The sequence below is a fragment of the Urocitellus parryii genome, chromosome 1 (genome assembly GCF_045843805.1).
Source record: "Urocitellus parryii isolate mUroPar1 chromosome 1, mUroPar1.hap1, whole genome shotgun sequence".
Lineage (NCBI taxonomy): Eukaryota > Metazoa > Chordata > Mammalia > Rodentia > Sciuridae > Urocitellus > Urocitellus parryii.
The window spans coordinates 251,064,327-251,084,504 of record NC_135531.1 but is presented as its reverse complement, the minus strand read 5'-3'; the positions used below and the strand labels follow the sequence as shown (position 1 = coordinate 251,084,504).

At 41.1% G+C, this 20,178-nt stretch overlaps 1 protein-coding gene across 1 annotated transcript in view; it reads right to left on the bottom strand.

Moving 5' to 3' along the window:
- Positions 1 to 15,359: 15,359 nt before the first annotated feature.
- The window catches only part of Cdk15 (cyclin dependent kinase 15), an 89,821-nt gene continuing 85,002 nt past the window's right edge, over positions 15,360 to 20,178 (bottom strand). Inside the window, exons 13-14 of the mRNA XM_026405349.2 lie at positions 17,845 to 17,987; positions 15,360 to 15,677 (exon numbers count right to left, since the gene is read on the bottom strand). Of these exons, the coding sequence (XP_026261134.2) occupies positions 17,878 to 17,987 (110 nt within the window). The 3' untranslated portion in view covers positions 15,360 to 15,677; positions 17,845 to 17,877. The remainder of the gene's footprint in view (positions 15,678 to 17,844; positions 17,988 to 20,178) is intronic.

The following is a 20,178-nucleotide window of genomic DNA, read 5'->3' as shown; positions in this document are numbered from 1 at the left end:
CATGGATTTCTTTAATCTACTGAGGGAGCACCACTGACAAGACACCACGAGGGCACAGCTGTGTTTACTCCGGGGTGACCTGGTGTTATTTATAATAAATGCTTTCGCTTTTGCACTTTGGATATGAAGTATGTTACCACAGGACCAGACGCTGTTAATGGGCCCACACGGCAATGAACACACCAGCCGGTCCCGGATTTTATAGCATCCATCATGGGACACCAGGATCCTTATTAAAGAGGAGAGCTTTTATGGTGTTTTCCAGAGCACCATATTTTCTGGACTCAGCCCACAGGGAGAGTGCTACAGTGAGCGATATTGAACTGCAAGCCTTTAGATGGGGTCTGAGGCCTTGAATGTGAGGAGAGAAAATCATCAAACGGTATTTATTATGTGCTGTCCTGGGTTGACGCAGTGTTAGGGGCCATATAAGGAAAGTCAGAATGTCTTGACACTTTTCCCTTAGGAACCTCCATCCAGAAAGAGAACACTGAGGCAGAAGTAAAAATTATGACCCACTTCACCATGCACACTGTGGAGTAAAAATGTAATTAACTGTGATTTACAGCATGTGGTACAAACCTTAATCTATTCAACCCTCTGGCCACCAGAAGTTCTTTTTCATTTCAACCCTTGTTTAATGTCTTATCAATTGGTCTTGGGCCGCTTTTCCTATTTAGGAAGCTGAGTTCACTGAATAGAATCTTATCTTTCTTTGAGAACCAAGAATCTCGGTGTTAGATTGATGTTAGTGGATGTTCGTTCACTAACATCATGTGCTCTGTGGTGAGCTGTGCATGAAGTGGACTGCCTTTGATGTCCAAACCCGGCTCTGCCACTTTATTAGCTGAGTGGCTTGAGACAAATAGCTTCACCAGTTGTGCCTTTTGAGCCTTAGTGTTCTCATCTGTAAAATGGAACTAATAATGGTTACTTTACCAAGACTAGAGATGGTGATTGCAAGGTTCTTAACATAAAGTCTGCTTCATAGAAAGCACGAAACTCATAATGGTTCTTACCTGTCATATCAAGTCAACATGGAGTATATTATATATTGATCTCAGGTGCATACTTACAAATATTATTGCTTGCAGTGAATGTTCTAGTGTCTGCCTGGCTCAGGGCCAAATCACCTGTCCCCCAGCAGCTGAGACCATCCACTGTTGATGGCTCACAGCATGTTCCTTGCAGGGCCTTTTTCTCAGCTACCAGGAACTGCCCCAACCAAAGTTATACTCCCTCCCCAAATGGATGGTGTGGATACAAAGGTCCAGCTCCTTTGTCTCAGTTTGGGACAACTTTGAAGGGCCATTCCAGGTCCATAGTTACCTGTAGGATGGGCTAAATCTTTCGAAGACAACCATATTACAGGCCAGCATCCATGGGTCCAGCTTTCCTCACCTGAGACCTTTCCCAAGTAGGCCTGTGGCACCCAACTTGTGTCACAGTCTGTTTCTGGAGAGCTTATCCTAAGATCTTGCTTAAAAGTAAATTTCTAATTTAACTTTTTCTTGAGATTTGAATATTTCTCTTAGAAGTGATATGCAGGAAAAGGGTCAATGAATCATGCTTTCTGGTCGTTTTAGTCTTAGTAACCCATTTGTTTCTACTCACTGCTATGACAAAAAGAAGTCGAGTGGTTTAAAATAACAGTTATTATCTTATAATTCTGAAGTTTATAAGTCTAAAATGGGCCTTGCTGGTTCAAAATCAATGTCTCAGGAGGGCTTAGTTCTACTTTGGAGGCTAGAGGGGAAAATCTGTTTCCTTTTCTGCTTCTAGAGGCTGACCATATTCCTTGGCGCATGGCCTTCTTCCCTTATCTTCAGAGCCTACAATAGCAGGTCCAGTTCCCTGTCACAGTATTCTGCCTTCCTCTTCTGCCTCCTTCTGACACTTTTAAGGACCCTGTGATAACACTGAGCACACCAGGATAATCCAGGACACTCTCCCTTTATTAAGGTCAGATGACTAGCAATCATGATTTCATCTGCAACCTTTATTCCCCCTTGCCATGTAATGGAACACAGCCTTAGGTTCCTGGGATTAGGACTGGGCATCTTTGGGGGACCATGATCCTGCCCACCACACTAATCAAAGTTTTACTGTTCAATCGATAAGACAAATGGGAACCGCACCAAGGTAAGACAAGTACAACATGTAGACATTTTATTGTATGGCTTATTTCAGGGTTGTGAACCCCTGGGAAGCTCAGTATGGGGAGGAGGTGCTTTGGGAGGAAGTGGGCATCAGTATAGGCAAAACCAAAAGTGACAAGTTCGTGTTACTGCAGAAAGTAGAAGGGCTGTGCTTTGAGTAAATTAGCAGAGAAGCGCTTCAGTGGAGTCTGATGTAATGACTCAGCCCAGTGAGAATGTCTTTGGGCTGGGTTAGGCCTACTGGCTGATTCATCAAGTGTTGGGGCTGAGAAAGGCCAAGGAATGGTAGTCCCTTAAGTCTGACATTAAATTGATTATCAAATGTCAGGCCACATAAAAGAAAACACATGGAAAAATCGACAGTTTTTTGTTACAAGTTGTCTGGCTCTGTCTGGGCTCAGATGCCACACCAGGTGTCCAGAAAGTGGGAGGCATATAGATTAAGCTTAGGGTAGTTGCATAAAAAAAGCTGAACTCAATACTCAAACTGTCTCTTCAGAGCCGCGAACTATCCTTGAAACTGCCATTTCTGTCTTAGAGTTCAGCCTTGCAGAACTGAGATGGGTCTCTGTGTAAGTGTGGGGGTGTCTGTTTCAGTGGGATCTCTTTCCTCCGTGGAGCCTTTTGCTCATGTTTATAAACCTCTGAATAAAAGTTTAGAAGTCCAGGGAAGACACAATTCAAAAGAATTTGGTGACCTCATCAATTTCCCCTACATCGGCAAGGTTGAGCGTCTGGGGCATCCAGGGAAGTTACTTGTAAATCTGTGGAAGGAAATTTAAGGTATGTTTTAAATAAACATACCAGAGCGTATGCATCCCACATGAGTCGCCCCTTCAAAGCCATGTCCTTGGAAGACGAATCACTTATCCCAAAGATGCTGTTAAAAATCCCCTGGATCATTTCTTTTCAGACACTGCAGTGAATTCTTTGGAGTATCTTGACCAGGGCAAATATTTATCTTTTAAAGGTGGATTTGATTTTTAACAACAGCCAAAATTCATTCAGATCAAAGCCTAGGGAATAAGGTGCATAATCAAGTTAAGTAATGCCATTTTAGATTAAAAGATGAGGTTGATAAAATTGAATTAGATTAGCTTCCTCAGGAGGCTTGTGTATGGACCTAAAAGTGGGAACGATGGTGGCACTGATGGGGTGAGCCGACAGTTTTCAAAATGCTTTCTTCAAAAGACAGCACACCTTTGAGTAGCAATATTAAGAATTTATTTCTTTGTAAAAGTCTATTATGTCAGAGAGGCACCATACCACAGCCCTTAGCACAGGCTCTGAAGTCAGTCCTGGATTCTAAATTCAGCTTCCCCCTTTATTAGCTGGTTGACTTCAAGCCAGTCACCTAATCTTTCTGAGATTCATTGTCTTTCTCTGAACAGGAGATTATACAATCTTGCAAGATGGCCACAGGAAATAAATAAGATCATGTATTAAAACACAAAGTCATGTATATAAAGCACCAGGTCTACTAGATGACACATAGTAGGTGCTCGGTAAATAGTGACTGTTGCTTTCCTTCATTGTCACATTGTGGACCTCCAAATACATATGCCTGTTCACAACTATGTGGGAACAAATAACATGGATTGCATTTGTGAGGATATGATAATTCTAGTAACTGTCATTTGTTGAGCACTCCCAGTGGGTCAGACCCTTTCAAGCCTATCATAACTCCCTCAGAGGCAGGTACTATTATTTTTACAGACCCATTTTTACAGATAAGGAAAAGGAGGCCTCATCAGGTTTAGTAACCTGCTAACAGGCATTCAGGTACAAGGCTAGGGCACTGGGAGTTGAATCCAGCACTTGATTTGCAAGCTGGCCCCTGTATCCCCTTCCACGCAGCTATTCTGGAAGCCCAGTCAGTCCTTGGACTTCAAGTGTGGACAATGGAGCCCCATGGGCCATTTTGAGTTTGAATCCCACCCCCCCCAAACCTGTCCTGTGTCCCCTGGGGCTGAAGAAGAGGAGCTATGGGAGCAAAGTCTAGCATGGAGCTGGTCCTCAGGAAACAGGGGCTGTAGTTAATGTAAATGAAAACCTCAAGTAACCCAATGTGCCTCCTGGCTTTGGTGGCCTACCACCTGCTCTTAAGGCACTGCCCCCCTGCCCCAGGTGATAGCAGTGCCCTGTTGTGAAAGCCTTTGGCGATAACCTAAGTATGAAAAAACAGCCTTACTGATAGTGGAGAATTCTCTGAAAGTGGGCAAAGTGTTTCCATCAGATAGTGGCCCAATTCCAGCTGGGGTGGAGGAGGTGACAGACAAAACCACTTAGTGTTCCTCCTCAGCCCACGCTTTTCCTAACACACATTCCTGGAGAGTGGATGGCTATCTGGGCTGGGGCTGGGGGCTGCCTGCCGAACTCCAAGTGACCTGGGACCTGCCCCCTAGTGCTTTCTCACATGTCAGGTGAAGTCGGAATGGACAGAGGAAAGCCTCATGGTGTTTATGGCTCAGTGTGTGGCTGCAGCACTCATCCCTTCAAGTTTCTTCCACACATTCATTTCCCTTTCTTCTGTTATCTGGAAGGCTCCATGCGAGGCTGTCCTGAAAATGGCTTTCAGACCTCCCAGGAGTGACTCAGCTCTCCGGCTCAGGTCTATTGAGGTGATCCATTTTTGAAAAGCAACTTATTTACATGGATATGTCTGCTACATGCTTTACCTATTAAATGACCCAAGTGGAGCTTCTTCCTGCCTGTGAAAGGACAGCAACATAAATTTAAATGCATACGGAGTAGAAAGTACTTTGTTTCCCATGAGAGGAATTATACAATCCAGAATTGAAAATATTCAAAGGTGCCTGCAGGGAATTTTTCTAAAATTTTTCTCAGTCTCCCAATTTCTCATTAGGTGCCAACTAGGTGCTTCCTAGCGATGGAGCCCTTCCCCAACAGATGGCTGCTGAGGGGATTGCTTTCCTACTTGGTCAACATCAACTTGAAGCTTTATTAAAGGTTGAAATTAAAATGGCTTTCCTGACTTGTTGCCTTCATCGCCTCACCTTGTGAGAACCTTTAAAGGTGACCTTTGACACTCCTTCCAGCTGCCACTGTGTGTGAGTTTTGTAAGATGGACACTTCTGTGTCTCTCCAAGCTTAAACAGCAAGCCACCATTCTAACCCCAATATCATTCATTTCTTTCACTAACTTAATAAATGCTGGTTGAATGAGTGACTGAACTCATTAATGAATGCCTACGGTGTTCCCGCCCCAGGAAACACACAGATAAATCAGACAGTTTCCACCTTGGAGTTCACACTCTGAAGGGGAGACAGACTTATAAACACAAGTGTTGTTCTGTTTAGCTTTCTTCTCAGTTAGTTTTGCTTGTTAGTATAATAAAAAAAAGTAATTTATTTAGTGCCTAGTCTGTGTCAGCCAGGCAGCTGGGTGTTACACTTACTTTACAACGTAGGCAATATCAACCCTGTTTTAAAGATTAAAAAAAGAAGGCGCAGTAAGTGACAGAACCTAAATCTGTTGGCTCCTGGTCATGCCTGTGTGATTCCTGAGTCATACATGTATGGTATGAGCTATATGGGCTCTACTGATTCTGGAAAGAAAAGCAAAATGGTACCATGATTTGATCTCAAGGAAAGACAGCAAGTATTGATATGTTTTCAGTCCATTCACTGAACCAATCAGAACCTCAGATTGACCCTAATTCAAGATAGGTGTGGCCTGAGAACTGTGTATAGTTTGTATTTCTTCTATTAGACATAGAAGTACCCATCTTCTCTCCTGATGATTTGTTTAATCATTAAAAGACTATGATGATATCTTTTTCACCACTGAAAAAATGGTAGTATTTTTATACATATAAATTCATATATAGGTATATGTACATACATATATATATACACACCTACACACATATCTCTCCATGTGTATAATTTAAAAATTGTGAAGAACCAAACTTAGATCAAAAATGTTTAAATGGGCTGGGTTTCGTGGTGCACACCTATAATCCAGAAGATCAGGAGGCTGAGGCAGGAGGATTGCACGTTCAAAACCAGCCTCAGCAACAGTGAGATGCTAAGCAACTCAGTGAGACCCTATGTCTAAGTAAAATACAAAATAGGGCTGGGAATGTGGCTCAGTGGTTGAGTGCCCCTGAGTTCAATCTCCAGTACAAAAAAAAAAAAAAAGTTTAAACAGCCTTCATCATTTTTTCCCATTCATCTACACCATGAATTTTAAAAGGAAATAAAACCTTTATTTCTTTGTTACATGGATGGTTTTGTTTTCCTTTTACTTGTGAGAAGAGTCTAGAGGATTCATCTGAGCCTCAGTTTCCTCATCATAAAATTAGGGGTTGATTTTAGTGACGGCCAAGTACCCTTCCGGCTCCAGCATTCCTAGAGTTTGACTGTGATTCTGTGTCAGTTTTGCCATAGGATCTCCAAGAGCTGGTAACACTGAAAAAGTTTTTTTTTTTTTTTTTTTTTTTTGCCTGGTTTAATTTAACTTTTTTAGAGTACATTTCTATATAAAAAAAAAAAAAATAGTAAGGCTCCATTGTCAGAGCTGTGTCTTAAAGGTATTTCCAAACTTGTTTCTTATTCTTCACTTGACAAGTGCTGTCACAGGGCTCCATCACTCCTGGGCTAACAGCTACCAATAAACAGAAAATTATTTCCAACCAGCTAACATGCTGTTTACTTTCCAGAAAAATTGCACTTTCCAATCTGACAGTTGATCAAGGGGTATCCCGCTGCTGTCAGCAGGAAGAAATGTTTAAACACAGAGATGGGAGTTTAAACATTTTCTCATTATCACAGAATAAGGGGAAAAAACACAAATAAATAAATAAGTAAAAATGGCATCCAGACTCTCTAACCCCCCACTGGGAGCGTAATGAAGCTGTATCATGTGACCAGAAGGAGTGGGCTTTTATCTCTGGCCCCAGTATCTTACTCAAGTGACACCTGTCACATGACCTAACTTGGGTCTTTTATCTGCCTTCCCCAGCCACCCTTTTGGGGAATCGTCTTTTCCAGAACTGCGAGGCCCATTGCAGCCATCACGGGCTCTGCTAGGGCTGTTAGCTTGGCTTTTTGTGTCTCCTGCCTTGAATCCTCCAGATCTTTTCTCAAACATTGTTTACACATAATAACAAAACCCCAAAAGAATCAGGGATGAAAAAAAAATCAATGCCATTATTATATTTTATAGAAGGAATTGGAATGTGCCTGAAGAGAACGGTGTCTGTGTTTTTAAACACTGATCCTCAATTTTAAATCTGTTTGTTTGACTAAGAGGCCAGGGAAACCCAAGTACACACCTTAGAAAAGTACCCGCAGCCATACCTAGTCAGGCTCACCGGAAGAACTGCAGTCACAAACAGAATTAGGGGTTGTCAACTACCTCCCCATGTCATTCCCAGAGCCAATCTAACTCTGGAACCTAACTTGATATCTTATTACTGCCACCTGAACTACTACTACTAGCTAACTTTTGAAGCGCTTACTATGTTCCAGCCGCTAAATAAAGCTGGGTGTGGTGGTGCATATCTATAATTCCTACTACTCAGGAGGCTGAGGCAGGAGGATCATGAGTTTGAGGCCAGAACCGGCCACCTAGACAGACCTTTTCTCAAAAAATAGAATTTTTAAAATGTATTAACTCATTTAAACCTCATAAGCAAATCTCTGAGACAGGTACTATTATTATCTGTGTCTTACACAGGAGGAAGTAAAAGCACAGAGAAATAATTTGCCCAAAAGTCAGGCAATTAATAAATGGCCAGATCTGAGCAGAAGTCATCCTTCGGCTCCCAATCTTGTACACCTGCTTAGCAGATTCTTAATATTTGTATCGGTGTATTTTTTCCTTTTCTATCATCTCAGAGGACACACCTCTCTTACCCTCTCCCAGGCAAACAGAGACTCTTTGTCTCATTTCCTCCAATTTCTGAATCTTTACTGATTTATTTATTTGTTTGTTTCATAAATATTTTGTAAACATGACTATGCATCGCGCACAAATCCACGTGCTTAGCATACATCAGTGAGTAGAACGTATCAGAATCCTTGCTCCTGCAGGGCTCACACGGAGGGAAATGGAGGACATACAATAAACATAAAACCTGGGTGTCTCATATGTGGAAAAAAAGCCAGAACAAACAGACACGGCAAGGGAGAAAGGGAACGTTGGGCTGCCTGAAGACATGGAAAAGGTGTTCAATTCATTCAAAAGACACTTGTTGAGGACCTACTATGTGCAGGGCACTGATCAAGATGCATCAGTGATTAAAAAAATAGATTCCTGTATTTGTGGACCTTGTATTTTAGCAATGGAGAAATAAACAATAAATGTCATAAAAAGGAAATAAGTTATTGAGCATGAAATTGAGTGATAATGTGTTGGAGAAGCATACAGCAGGTTAAGAGGATTGATGTGCAGGAAGGCGACCCCCTTACTTAAGGTGGCTGTGGCTGGCTTTACTGACAGGTGACAGGAGTAAAGGCTTGCTGTAAGCTAGGGACCTGTCTGTGTGGACATCGGGGGGGAAAGAGGTCTAAATTGGGAAAGAGCCAGACACAAGCCCCAGAGTGGAGCAAGCCTGGTGTTTTTAGATTATTTGATTCCTCCTCCTCCTCCTCCTCCTCCTCCTCCTCCTTCTTTTTTAATTTAGCCCATAAAAATGCATAGCTTTCCTTTGCTAAAGAAAATATGAAACCTCCCATTCCTTCCACTCTCTAGCTAGTATCCCACGTTTTTCATCCTTTCATGAAAGAATTTCTGATAGATGTTCCTTGCTTCTGCTTTCTTACCAGTCACTCTCTTTAATCCATCATGTTTTTCTGTGACCATAATTCCATGAAAGCTGTTCCCTTGTAGGTTACCAATGACCAACTGTCAACACAACCATGACCCTTCTGAGTTTACACAGTCCTAAAGTTTTTCTCTGGAGGCTACTCAGTCTCAGAATGCTCTTCTTAACTTTTGTCACATAGAATGACTCTCGTTTTTTCTCCCCTCCTGATAATACCTCCTTTCTCCATCAATTTCTAGCCACTAATGTTACATCTCTGTATTAATCCATTTTCTGTTACTGTGATATAATAACCTGAGAAAAGAAGAAAAGAGGTTTATATAGCCCATGATTCTGGTTACTGGAGGATCCAAAAGCATGGCTCCAGTGTTTTGGCAAGAGTACTGGCTGCATCATCCCGTGGAAAAGAAATGGAAAGGGAACCAGCTTCTTGAAGAGGGGCAAGCATGTGGAATGTCCTACTTCATAATAATCCATTATTGAGAGAACTAATTTGCTTTGTGAGACCAACATTAATTCCTTCTGAAGGAATTACCAATTACCAGGCATTGTGCCCCTACCTCTTACAGATTCCACCCTGAAAATTCCTCCACACTGGGGATCAGTCTTCAGGATGTGAACCTTTGGGGGACAGACCATATGCAAACTATAGCAATCTCCTTTGCCAATTTTTTTCTCCCACTCCCTAAATGTGGGCCTAGTATAGTTCCTGTACTTCTTCCCTTTGCCTATGTCCTTTTGGGAAATCACACTGGGGAACTTCAAGGACCATCAGTATTATGCCCAATATGGCCAGGCTCCACTTCCTGCAGTTAGGCCAGGGGTTCTAATTGTCTGGTGAATGCAGCACTTCAAATTCAAGATATCTAAAAATGAGCTCATAACCTTCTCTCCCAGACTGATCAGCTGACTGTGAAGGGTGTTACAAGTCATCCTGGCCCCAGACTGGAAAGCTTCCAGCCATTCTTTACACCCCCTGAGCCTCCCTCCTTGACCCCACAGTCAATCAGTTGCTGTAGATTATGTTGTTCCTGCTTCCACGGGCAAGGGGCAGACTGGTATGCTGTCATGACTATCCAGGGAAGGGGGTCCTGCTTCAGGTCAGGAAGAGATCCTGAACCTTCTAAAATGGTCCTCTAATTCTCCCTGCTAGCATTCAATGTGACTATGTGACAGCTTGATCAGTAAGGTGTAAACAGAACTTGTGCTTTCTTTTAAAAAGAATCACACAGGAAGAGATCCCCTCTGCTTCCACTGCAGTGATGCCTGGAAGCGTGCATCCCCCTTGTGACCATGAGAGGAACCAGCCTGAACACTGAGGCAGCAGACCCTGAAGACACAGAGAAGGACAAGGAACCTGTGTCCTTGGGTGTTGTTCTCCCATTGACTTAATCCTGGAGCCAACTAATTTAAACTTCATATATATATATATATATATATATATATATATATATATATATATATATATTTAGTTTTAGATGGACACAATATCTTTATTTATTTTTATGTGGTGCTGAGGATCAAACCCAGTACCTCACATGAGCCAGGCAAGTGCTCTACCACTGAGCTACAACTCCAGACCCTTGGACTTCTTACGTGAAGTAATATTTTGAGACCTTTAGACTGGGGTTTTCATTTCCTTATAGTCAAATACATCCTCTCCCTTCTACATTTCCCTTGCACATGGCTGTTTCCATTTTTCAATTCCCTGCCTGGCAAACTCCCACTTCAAGACAAGGCTTCCCATCGTCTCCTCTGTGATAGGATAGATGGATACGTTGTCATGGGATCTTATGTTTACTTCCGTCTACCTCTCCATTAGACCATGAGATTCTTGAAGCCACTGATAATCTTTGTATTTCTAGTGCAAAGATGTTTGTTGAGTGAATTAACAAATGGATTGGGAGATTATTTTATGTTTTGGTTCAGTTTTCCACTCCCACAATATGTTTTTGTAATATTCAATGGTAGTGCTTATAATGATGATAGTGAACTTGGATGAATTCATTACTGAGCCCATCAGATCTCATATTCATGCACATTAAACCACTGAGGGATAGAGAAGAAAAATAAAGAAGTAAAAAATGCAAAGTTCAGAGACTCTGAGAGGATGAACTACAATTCAATTACTTGGGAATTCATTTATGCAAAGTGGTGGCACAGGCCTGTAATCCCAGCTACTCAGGAGACTGAGGCAGAAGGATCGAAAATTTGAGACAGACTGGGTTATTTAGTGTAACCCTGTCTCAAGATAAAATGAAAAGTACTGGGAGTGTAGCACAGTGGTAAAGCATCCAAGGATTCAATCCTCAATTCCACCAAAAATAAATAAATAAATAAGTCAAAATAAAGGTATCAAGAGAAACAAAAAGATATTAATCTTCTTTATCAATGTGACTTTCAGGAATGCACTTTCTGAGCTCTTTGGTTCTAAAAAATGTAACTGCTCAGAATGATTTCTTCCACAGGGTAACCTCCATTGGATGCTCCCAGAGATTTAATTCATTCATTTACTTATTTGAAAAATTTTTTTACATTGGTGCACTATAATTACAAATAATAGTGAGATTCATTATGCTATATTTGAACTTGCACTTAACATAATTGGATCAATCTAACTCCTCAATCTCTTCCCCTTTCCTCCCCCAACCCACTTGCTCTAATCTACTGATCTCCCTTCTATTATTATTATTTCAATTAGTGCATTATAACTATATGAAGGATATATATATATATATGAAGGATCAGAGATTTCATTTTAAAACTTACAACTTTATAAGACTAACTCCAAGATGGTATTAGATGCACACACTTAAAATATCAAGACATGTTAGAAGATAGCATTACCAACTCTCATAAAAGTCCTAGCAGTCTGTTAGCACTAGTTGATAGAACATTTTGCAATGATGGAAACATCTGCATCATGCAGCATGGTGGCCACCAGCCACGTTGTCTAATGAGCCCTTGAAATGTGATCAGCATATTTGAAGAGCTGATGTTTTAAAGTTACTTTAATAATTAATTCAAATTTAAATATAAATAGTCACATGTAGCCCTGCATGTTCGGCACTGCAGGTCTGAAATTTTTGTGCCCCACTATTGGTCAGTATAGGCTAGATAATACTGTAGTAACAAATAACCCTAAAAGACGAGTGGCTCCAAACAGCAGACAGTTTTATCTCTCTTTCTCACTACACATTCATCACATGTCATCTGGGGAATTCTGTTCCATATTTCCTTATTCTGGGATCCTCTTGAATGCTGCTGGTCTCTATAACAGAGGGACAATTTAAAAAAAAAAAAGTCTGAAGAGCCTTGCACCAGCAACCAAATGAAAACTTGGCCCATGACACAGATGTCTTCATGTCACAATTCATTAGCCAGAACCAATCATGTTGCCCTATCTACCCACCAAAGAGCCAAGAAGTGTCATCCAGTTATGGATGTCAAGAGAGAGAATTTTAGATGATCAGCACTCATGACTAAATAAGTAAGCATTACTAATAAAATTGATCAAAAATAAATGATGCTTTTAAAATTCAAGTGTGTTTCTACCAAAGGAACCAAAGGAAACATGGGAGGGGAAAACTGTGCACAAACACCAGAAATGCTCATTTTATAAAATCAAGGAATGAAGGAGGATTTGAATGCTGTTTCAGAATCTTTCACATAATTTTATTAAGCTTTTCAATGGGCAGATCTATCATTTGAAGAAGAAAAAAGAAGAAAGCATAAGCATAATTTACTTTTCATTATAAAGAGGATAATTTTGTCAATTTAGACTTAAATGAAAAGATATCTATTTTAGAAAATAAAATAAGTCTCTCTATCCTTGCAACAGTAATATCTTACTGTTCCAAGTATAATCTGTCCATATTTATTCACAAATTATTGAGTTCCAAGTATAATCTGTCCATATTTATTCACAAACCATTATCAGAAAATTTTGAGAGAAGATGAGGCCGTAGAGATCAGCTGTTCTAACCTCCAATATGAGAGTCCTTCCCATAGAAATCCGTATCTTTGGGGTGGCAGAGGAAGTCTACCACTGTGTGGGAACACAGTCGATTGGTGGACAGGAGAAACTATTTGAGGACTCCTCCTGCTGCATCAAAAGTAGCATCAGGCTGGGTGTGGTGGCACATGCCTGTAATCCCAGCAACTGGGGAGGCTGAGGCAGGAGGATCAAAATTCCAGGCCAGCTTCAGCAACTTAGGGAGACCCTCAGGAAATTAGTGAGAACCTGTCTTAAAATAAAAAAGGACTGGGGATGTGGCTCAGTGGTAAAGTGCCCCAGGGCTCAATCTGCAGTACCAAAACAAAACAAAAAAGCATCCTACAGCTTTCCATCTGTCCTAGCTGGGCAGCCACCCAGTGAGGGCAGCTGCTTTGCTTTGTGACAACCCTTAACTCTCAGGAAGGAGTCTGCCTGGCCTTTGGCCTTTCTCTTTTCTGCTACTGTTTCTCCCTGTGGCTTGGCCCACATGCCCTCTCTTCTTGGAGGATGCAACAGAGTTGGAAGTAGGCTGGAGAAAGCACAGACGTTGGGCACAGAGAGAGTATGGGCATCAAATTCTAGCAACTAATATTTGATTCTTAATGTTCTTCTCTGTAAAATGGTGACCAAGGGCATTGATGTCTTAGTCTCATTAAGAGGATTAGATCAGCAGACTAATTGGTGCACAATAAATATTTATTTCAGCATGATGTTTCTTTTAAAATGTGATGTGTGGAGTTGAACATGATAATTTAAATGTGGTCTGTTCTCTAGGGAGCAAGATACTTCCCTTCTCTGGGATATCATCTTAGTCCTTCATTTATGTAGCCTGAAAGTATTAGCATTATCTTTTGAGGGCAGCCAGATTATACTATTCATTCACATTGTACTTAACAGTGCCAATTTCCTCTAAGTCACCACTTGACTTAAGTTGTAGGCATTTTAAGCCCAACGTGCAAGAATTTAAATCAGATAAAATTTGATAGGAATGAATATTGCTTCAGCTTATTGCTCATTAGCTTCTAGCCAAAGCTTAATCCTTTGAATCATGATCCAATGCTAAATATCAACTGCTTCTTCAAGAGATGTATATTCTATAAATCTGATGTGTATGTGGTTCCTGGAGAGATCACACTGGAGACAGCCAGACCTGAAGTTTGCATCTGAACTCTGGAGTACTCCCAGGGAGGAATGATTAACTTTGTTGAGCCTCAGTTTCCTTTTCTGTAAAATGGAACTAACACATGCATAATAATAGTACTTCAGTGAGTTGTATGAATAAGCTGTCCACCTTCTCAGATTTTATTTGAGCAATTAATAAAAAATATTTGACCAGAATAAGACAAGTCTGAACTCTGTACCACACAACCATCAGCCTTCTTTAAAGATGGACAGTCATTATTATTATTATTATTATTATTATTATTATTATTATTTGAGAGAGAGAGAGAATGAGAATTTCAATATTTATTTTTCAGTTTTCGGCGGACACAACATCTTTGTTGGTATGTGGTGCTGAGGATCGAACCCGGGCCGTACGCATGCCAGGCGAGCGCGCTACCGCTTGAGCAACATCCCTAGCCCAAAAGCTGGACAGTCATTATTTTTGAGCACACATATCTGCCCCATGATCTAGCCTACACTGTTCCATTTCATCTTTTAGGTACATCTGGGCAGGTTTTGTTTAATGCCTTATTAATACTCATAAAGGCAGTTTTCATGGGACTATCTGTATGCATCGTTCTCTCTTCCATCTGAAATTTTGGATGGATAGTTATTATTTTTAAAATTCTCTGTTAATTGGTCCTCCTTTTTCTTCTAAGAATACATAGAGGTCTCTGGTTTCTAGGCTACCAAATTTCCCAAAATGAAGTTAGAGTTTCCCTGGCTCCTTTTAAAGTCATTGCAATAAATGGGGGCAGCCTTAGTCAAGACAGATCTCCTTTAACGCTAGGGCTGTGTGTGTGTGCACACATGTGTGTCCAATAGTGCAACTTGGCTTGAATGACATCTGTGGACTCTGCTCCTGTCTATTCAGTATCTCCACCGTCAAATGGGAGCTAAGGTTCCTCATCACTGTTGCCATCACCATAGACAATTAGAATTCTGGGGGAGACAGTCTGAAATTCAATTCTAACCAGTGGCTCAATCCAAACTTGAAATCTGTGTGGGGTGGGACGGCAATGTGTTCTGATAAAGCAGGCGGTGAAGGAGAAGCGCCCCCTACCAAGGCATAACAACCAGTCTTAAGTAAGTCCTTTTGTTGATGACTTTATCCAAGAGACCATTTTCCCTGGAGACTTTTCTCAACTTCAGACTAATCCTTTCCTGGCCACACAAGTCCTTTAGTTGGGGGACATTGTAAGTGAATATAAGAGGGACAGCCCTCTATAAGCACCAGTTCTGTCTACAAATTCTTTCAACTGTCAGTTTCCCATCTGTCCTGTTGGGAAATTGACTTTCTGGCCCAGGAATCTCTCTCAAAACAGGTGAAATTGTTCAGAAGTTCTCTCTCAGAGAACCTTAGTTTCTGCCCAGTGTTTGAGCCAATCACTGTTAAATTCTAGGCAATGACCATAACAATCTTCCATGGCTTTTTCTTTGAGTATTATGAACCATTTCCTTGAACATCATATTTAAAATATCCCAGGTGTGCAGTATGGAATTAGATTGGAAGCTTCGTAGTAAGCTGAAGCAAATGAAAACTGAGGCAGCATGAAAACAGCCCTAGAAGGGAATAAAGAATAAATAAGATCAAAATAATGAACAACAACATATAGTTTGAGTCAAGAAAACCTGTTAAACAGTATTGCAAAGTTTCTAGTGGTAAGTATAAGAGGCAGCATGTTACCCCTGGTAATAAGAACTGAGACTTAAAAAATAATCCAAATCTAACTCTGGGTGTACAAACTACAGTGTTAACTCACCCCAATCCACTACTCAAAACATGCTACGCTTTGAAATAACATGTGAACAGGGCCCACTGCAGTGCCTGGCACATGGAATGCATCCAGAGAATTTTAGTTCCTTCCCATTTCTCCTATAGATAGCAGTAGACATTTTTTTTGTCCATGCCTGAAACTGACATTTTAAGGATCTATCGTGAGTTTTAATTTTGAGGAATTGCTGCCAGTTACCAAATCCTAACACCTCAATTTACATTTTGACTCTCCTGAAAAGTGAATATTTTAACATAAATTCAATTCAGTGGAAAAGATTTACAGGCCCCCAGTGTCTGTGTGATTACAGCTCTTAGTCTCTTTAACTCCAGCACTCTCAGATTTTGCAGATCCCAAGCCATTTATTAAACAGTTTAATTGCTCTAGCTTTTCCCTCTTGTGGTTCATCTCCTACCGGTTTTATCTCCTTACATTAGTCTCAAGGCCTAGGGATATCATGAGATTACTCCAATGGGGACTCAATCTGCTTCTTCCGTTCTTCAGTCGCTGGCACAGGCACCAAGTTTGACCAGCTGCATTTAATTGATCTTCTATTGTGACTAATTTATGCCTATAGGTGACAATTCTTTGTGCAAAGTCACTGTAGATGGAAAGGCAAGGTTATCTCCCCACCTTCTGGCTGCTAAGTAGGACCAAATACATAACAACTGCAATTGAAATCATCATGATAATGCTAAGGACCACCACCATCTGAGACCATTTTTGTTAGTATCTTTGATCATTTTACGAAGGGCACATGCTTCACTTTATAGATTGCAGCTGAAGTTCATCCAGCTCTCACACCTAGGTGGTTTGATGTGGCATAATTAAACAATAAAAATTCTGCTCTAGAAAATATTTTTCTTGAGGAATACCATGCTATTGCATTGCCAATTGTAATTCCAGTTGTATATTGTCAAAATACAAACTTAGCGTATTTCATAAAATACTCTGGGGAATAGCTCTAACTCTAAACTTCCCTGTTCTTTGAAGTCTAGATCATTGTTGAAGAGCCAGAAGGCAGACATCCTTGATGTACATATGCCTTTAAATAGTGACAGTCAAAGATAGAGATCCAAGAGAAAGACAAAGAGAAATCCAAAGAGCTGAATCCTGCCATGTGAGTAAGTCGGGTGTGTGTGTAGGGAATATGTTGGTAGTTACCATCTAGGCCCCAATAGCTCTGTTAGCAAGCACGGCCCAGCTGTGCCCACCAAATGGATGGTCAGATTGTAGTATAATGTTTGTAGTTTGGGACATAGCCAGGGTCACCTAAAGAGCTGGCTGGCCCTGTACATGAGTTTCAGCTTGACTTCTCTGTCTAGCCTCCACAGAAGGACCATGTGGGAAGTGCTCCTAGGGATGTCTCTACTATGGTGGCTTTTGGGGTTGTCCCACCTGGCTTCTGGTTCCTATTGGCAGAATTTCTTTTAGAGTATGGTAGCTTTGGAAAAATCCTCCACAATATCACTTCCTCCTTGAGATTACCTTGGAAGGTCATTTGTACCATTAAGGTGACTACTTATCCTGGTTTACCAGGGACTGTGCCAAATTTAGCACTGAATGTCTAGCCTGGCAGGAAACCCCTCTGTTTGGGATAAACTAGGACAATTGGTCACCCTTTCTTATGGTCTTGCTTTGTCAGAGAGCCACCTAAGGAAGGGGAAAACGAGGTCAGTTGTAAAGTTTTGTCCCAGCTGCATGGGCCAAAGGTGTCACCGTGATCTGGAAGCTTTCTACAGAGCCCCATCATGCCAGGAGTGAGAGAGACAGGTGATATACACTGTCCTCTTCCCCAGGGTAGGAGGTATGATAATGGAGGTCTGAAGCATAGGCCACCTGTTCCTCAGACCCAGAACAGAGATGCTCTGAACTGGTGAATAATGTTCTCTCTGCCTGGCGGCAACTGCTTTTCAGTTCTGTCCAGAAGGAGTCTCCTTGTTGGGATCACTCACCTGGAAGATTCTTGGTGACTCCACCCCTTCTTTTCACCAGCATTTGCTAAACCAGGCTGGGTGGTGACCTTTCTGGTAGGAGGCCAAAAGGTCACACATTTCTGGTTTTAGCCTCACTCCTGAAACTGTAAACAAAGACTCCTCTGTAGGGAAGAAAGAAAGCACCAACATATTATTTCCTGGGATGTTTCATAGTATGTTATACTTTTATGTCTGTTGTAACATTGTCACCTGAAGAGATGTCAAAACAGGAGCCAGACTTATTTACTAGTGATTTATAGTAACTCAAGGATGACTCACTTTACCAAATCTCCTAATAATCGTCAAGTTCTTCCTACTTGACTCAGGTCACTGCGCATTTACCAAATGAAGACTAGGGCAAGGTAGGGTGCTATGTGTGGCAGATGGTAAAAACAGGGATCGAGTTGGGAGAGACCTACAGACACAAGCAAGGGCGGAAAGTGAGGTGCAAACAAAAGAATTTTGATAATCTGTCCCCTTGGGGAACATCAAGAAAGAGCATCACCAACCTGGAAAAAGATCAAAATTCAGAATTCTAAGTCCAGTTCTCCATTGGTCCCTGCTTCCCAAATCCAAGAATCCAAGTCCTTTTATATAAAATGGTACAGTATTTGCTTACAGCCTCTGCAGATCCTTCTGTATACTTCAAATCATCTCTAGGTTACTTATAATACCTAATATAATACACATGCTATGTAAATAGTTGCTATATATTGCACTGCTTAAGGAATAATAACAAGAAAAACAGTACATGTTCTGTCCAGATGTGAGGTTTTTTTTCCCCCTGAATATTTTTGATCTGTGTGGTTGGTTGAAACCAAAGTCGGTAAACCAACTGATGAGGATCCTTTGGGCACAGAGGTCTATTGTAAGGTTTCTGTTGGACGTGTGGATGACTTCTGTGCCATCAAAAAGTTAAAAAAAATATATAAATAAAACCACTGTCAATTAGGGACAGTTGGTATTTGGTTCATTGAGCACACTAGCAGTTTCCATGTCCATAGACGCCTGTTTTTATTAAGTGCCTATTGTTTCTGAGTGCTTACTAAACTACAGTTATGGGCCAAATCCTCCAAAAGTTAACATTTAAGAGTTCCATCTACAAATGGGGAAAGCTGAAATTCCTGGCAGATTGCTGTAAATTTAAAGAAGTGAACATATGCAAAACACCTTGAGGAGTTCCTGGCATACAATGTTTCTAATAAGTAGTAGCCATTGTTAGAAACCTTAACAATGGTGCCAAAGCAAATCTACTAGAGAACTCGTTCTCCTCCAAGTCTCACAATCAGCACAAACCTGGGTAGCTCAGAACATCTCACAACTCTATAAAGAGAGAAATTTCTATGTTTGGCTCTCCACATGCATAAAATGTCCTTAATGATAGTGTTTGCTGGAAGATGCTCTCACCCAAAGGGTAGAAATAAACCTGCAATGCTGGCCCTGCCTCTCTTGGCCAGAACTTTCTTAGATGCTGTGGGGAGTCTGTGGCTCTTACTTCTATGGTTTGGAATTATATATTTGCTAGACTAGAAAGGGGAGACAAGTTTTGTCCATATGCATTTGACATCCCCACAGGGACATTATAATATGCACTTTTGTAGTCAACTTTCTTTTAGCTCATGTCATAGCATGAACAGTTAAATGGCTAAAATAAACAGTGTGTACACTTTACAGGTGATGCTCAAATCGCCTCAAATCCAAACAATGTTGGGAACTTCTATGGGGGAGAAGTCTCCTTGTGCCTTGGGGACAGTGGCATGAAAAGCTGGGATTTCCCCCAGGCTTCTTTGCCTATCAAAAGCAGCTCCTCAAAAACACAGAGGACTGCGGAGAGAGGGAAGGAGGAAGAGAGAGAGAGAGAGAGAGAGAGAGAGAGAGAGAGAGACAGAGACAGAGACAGAGACAGAGACAGACAGAGAGAACAAACAAGGAATCAAAAGGATTCTGGTTTGACTGTGGACTGCCAGACTCTCCTTCCCAACTCAGAAAAAGAAAGAGAAAGGTGGGAAAGAAAAAGAAAGAAAAAAGCCGTAGAGCGGCTCTCCTTCTTCAGCAATCTCACAAATGCAAAACCTTCCACTCTGGTGACTCCTCATTAGCTGACTGAATCTGACAGCATAATTATCGCAGCTGCTTCGCGCTTAGAATAAATAAATACGAAAGTGGGTGTTTAAAAATTTTTTTTTGAGATGAGAAATTCAGTCATCTCGACAAGTCAGTAGGACAAGTTTATTTAAAACTTTTAGATTCTTATGTATTTAGATCATTTCGGAAGGAGATAATGAGATAGTTGTCTTTCATTCTAATTGAGTT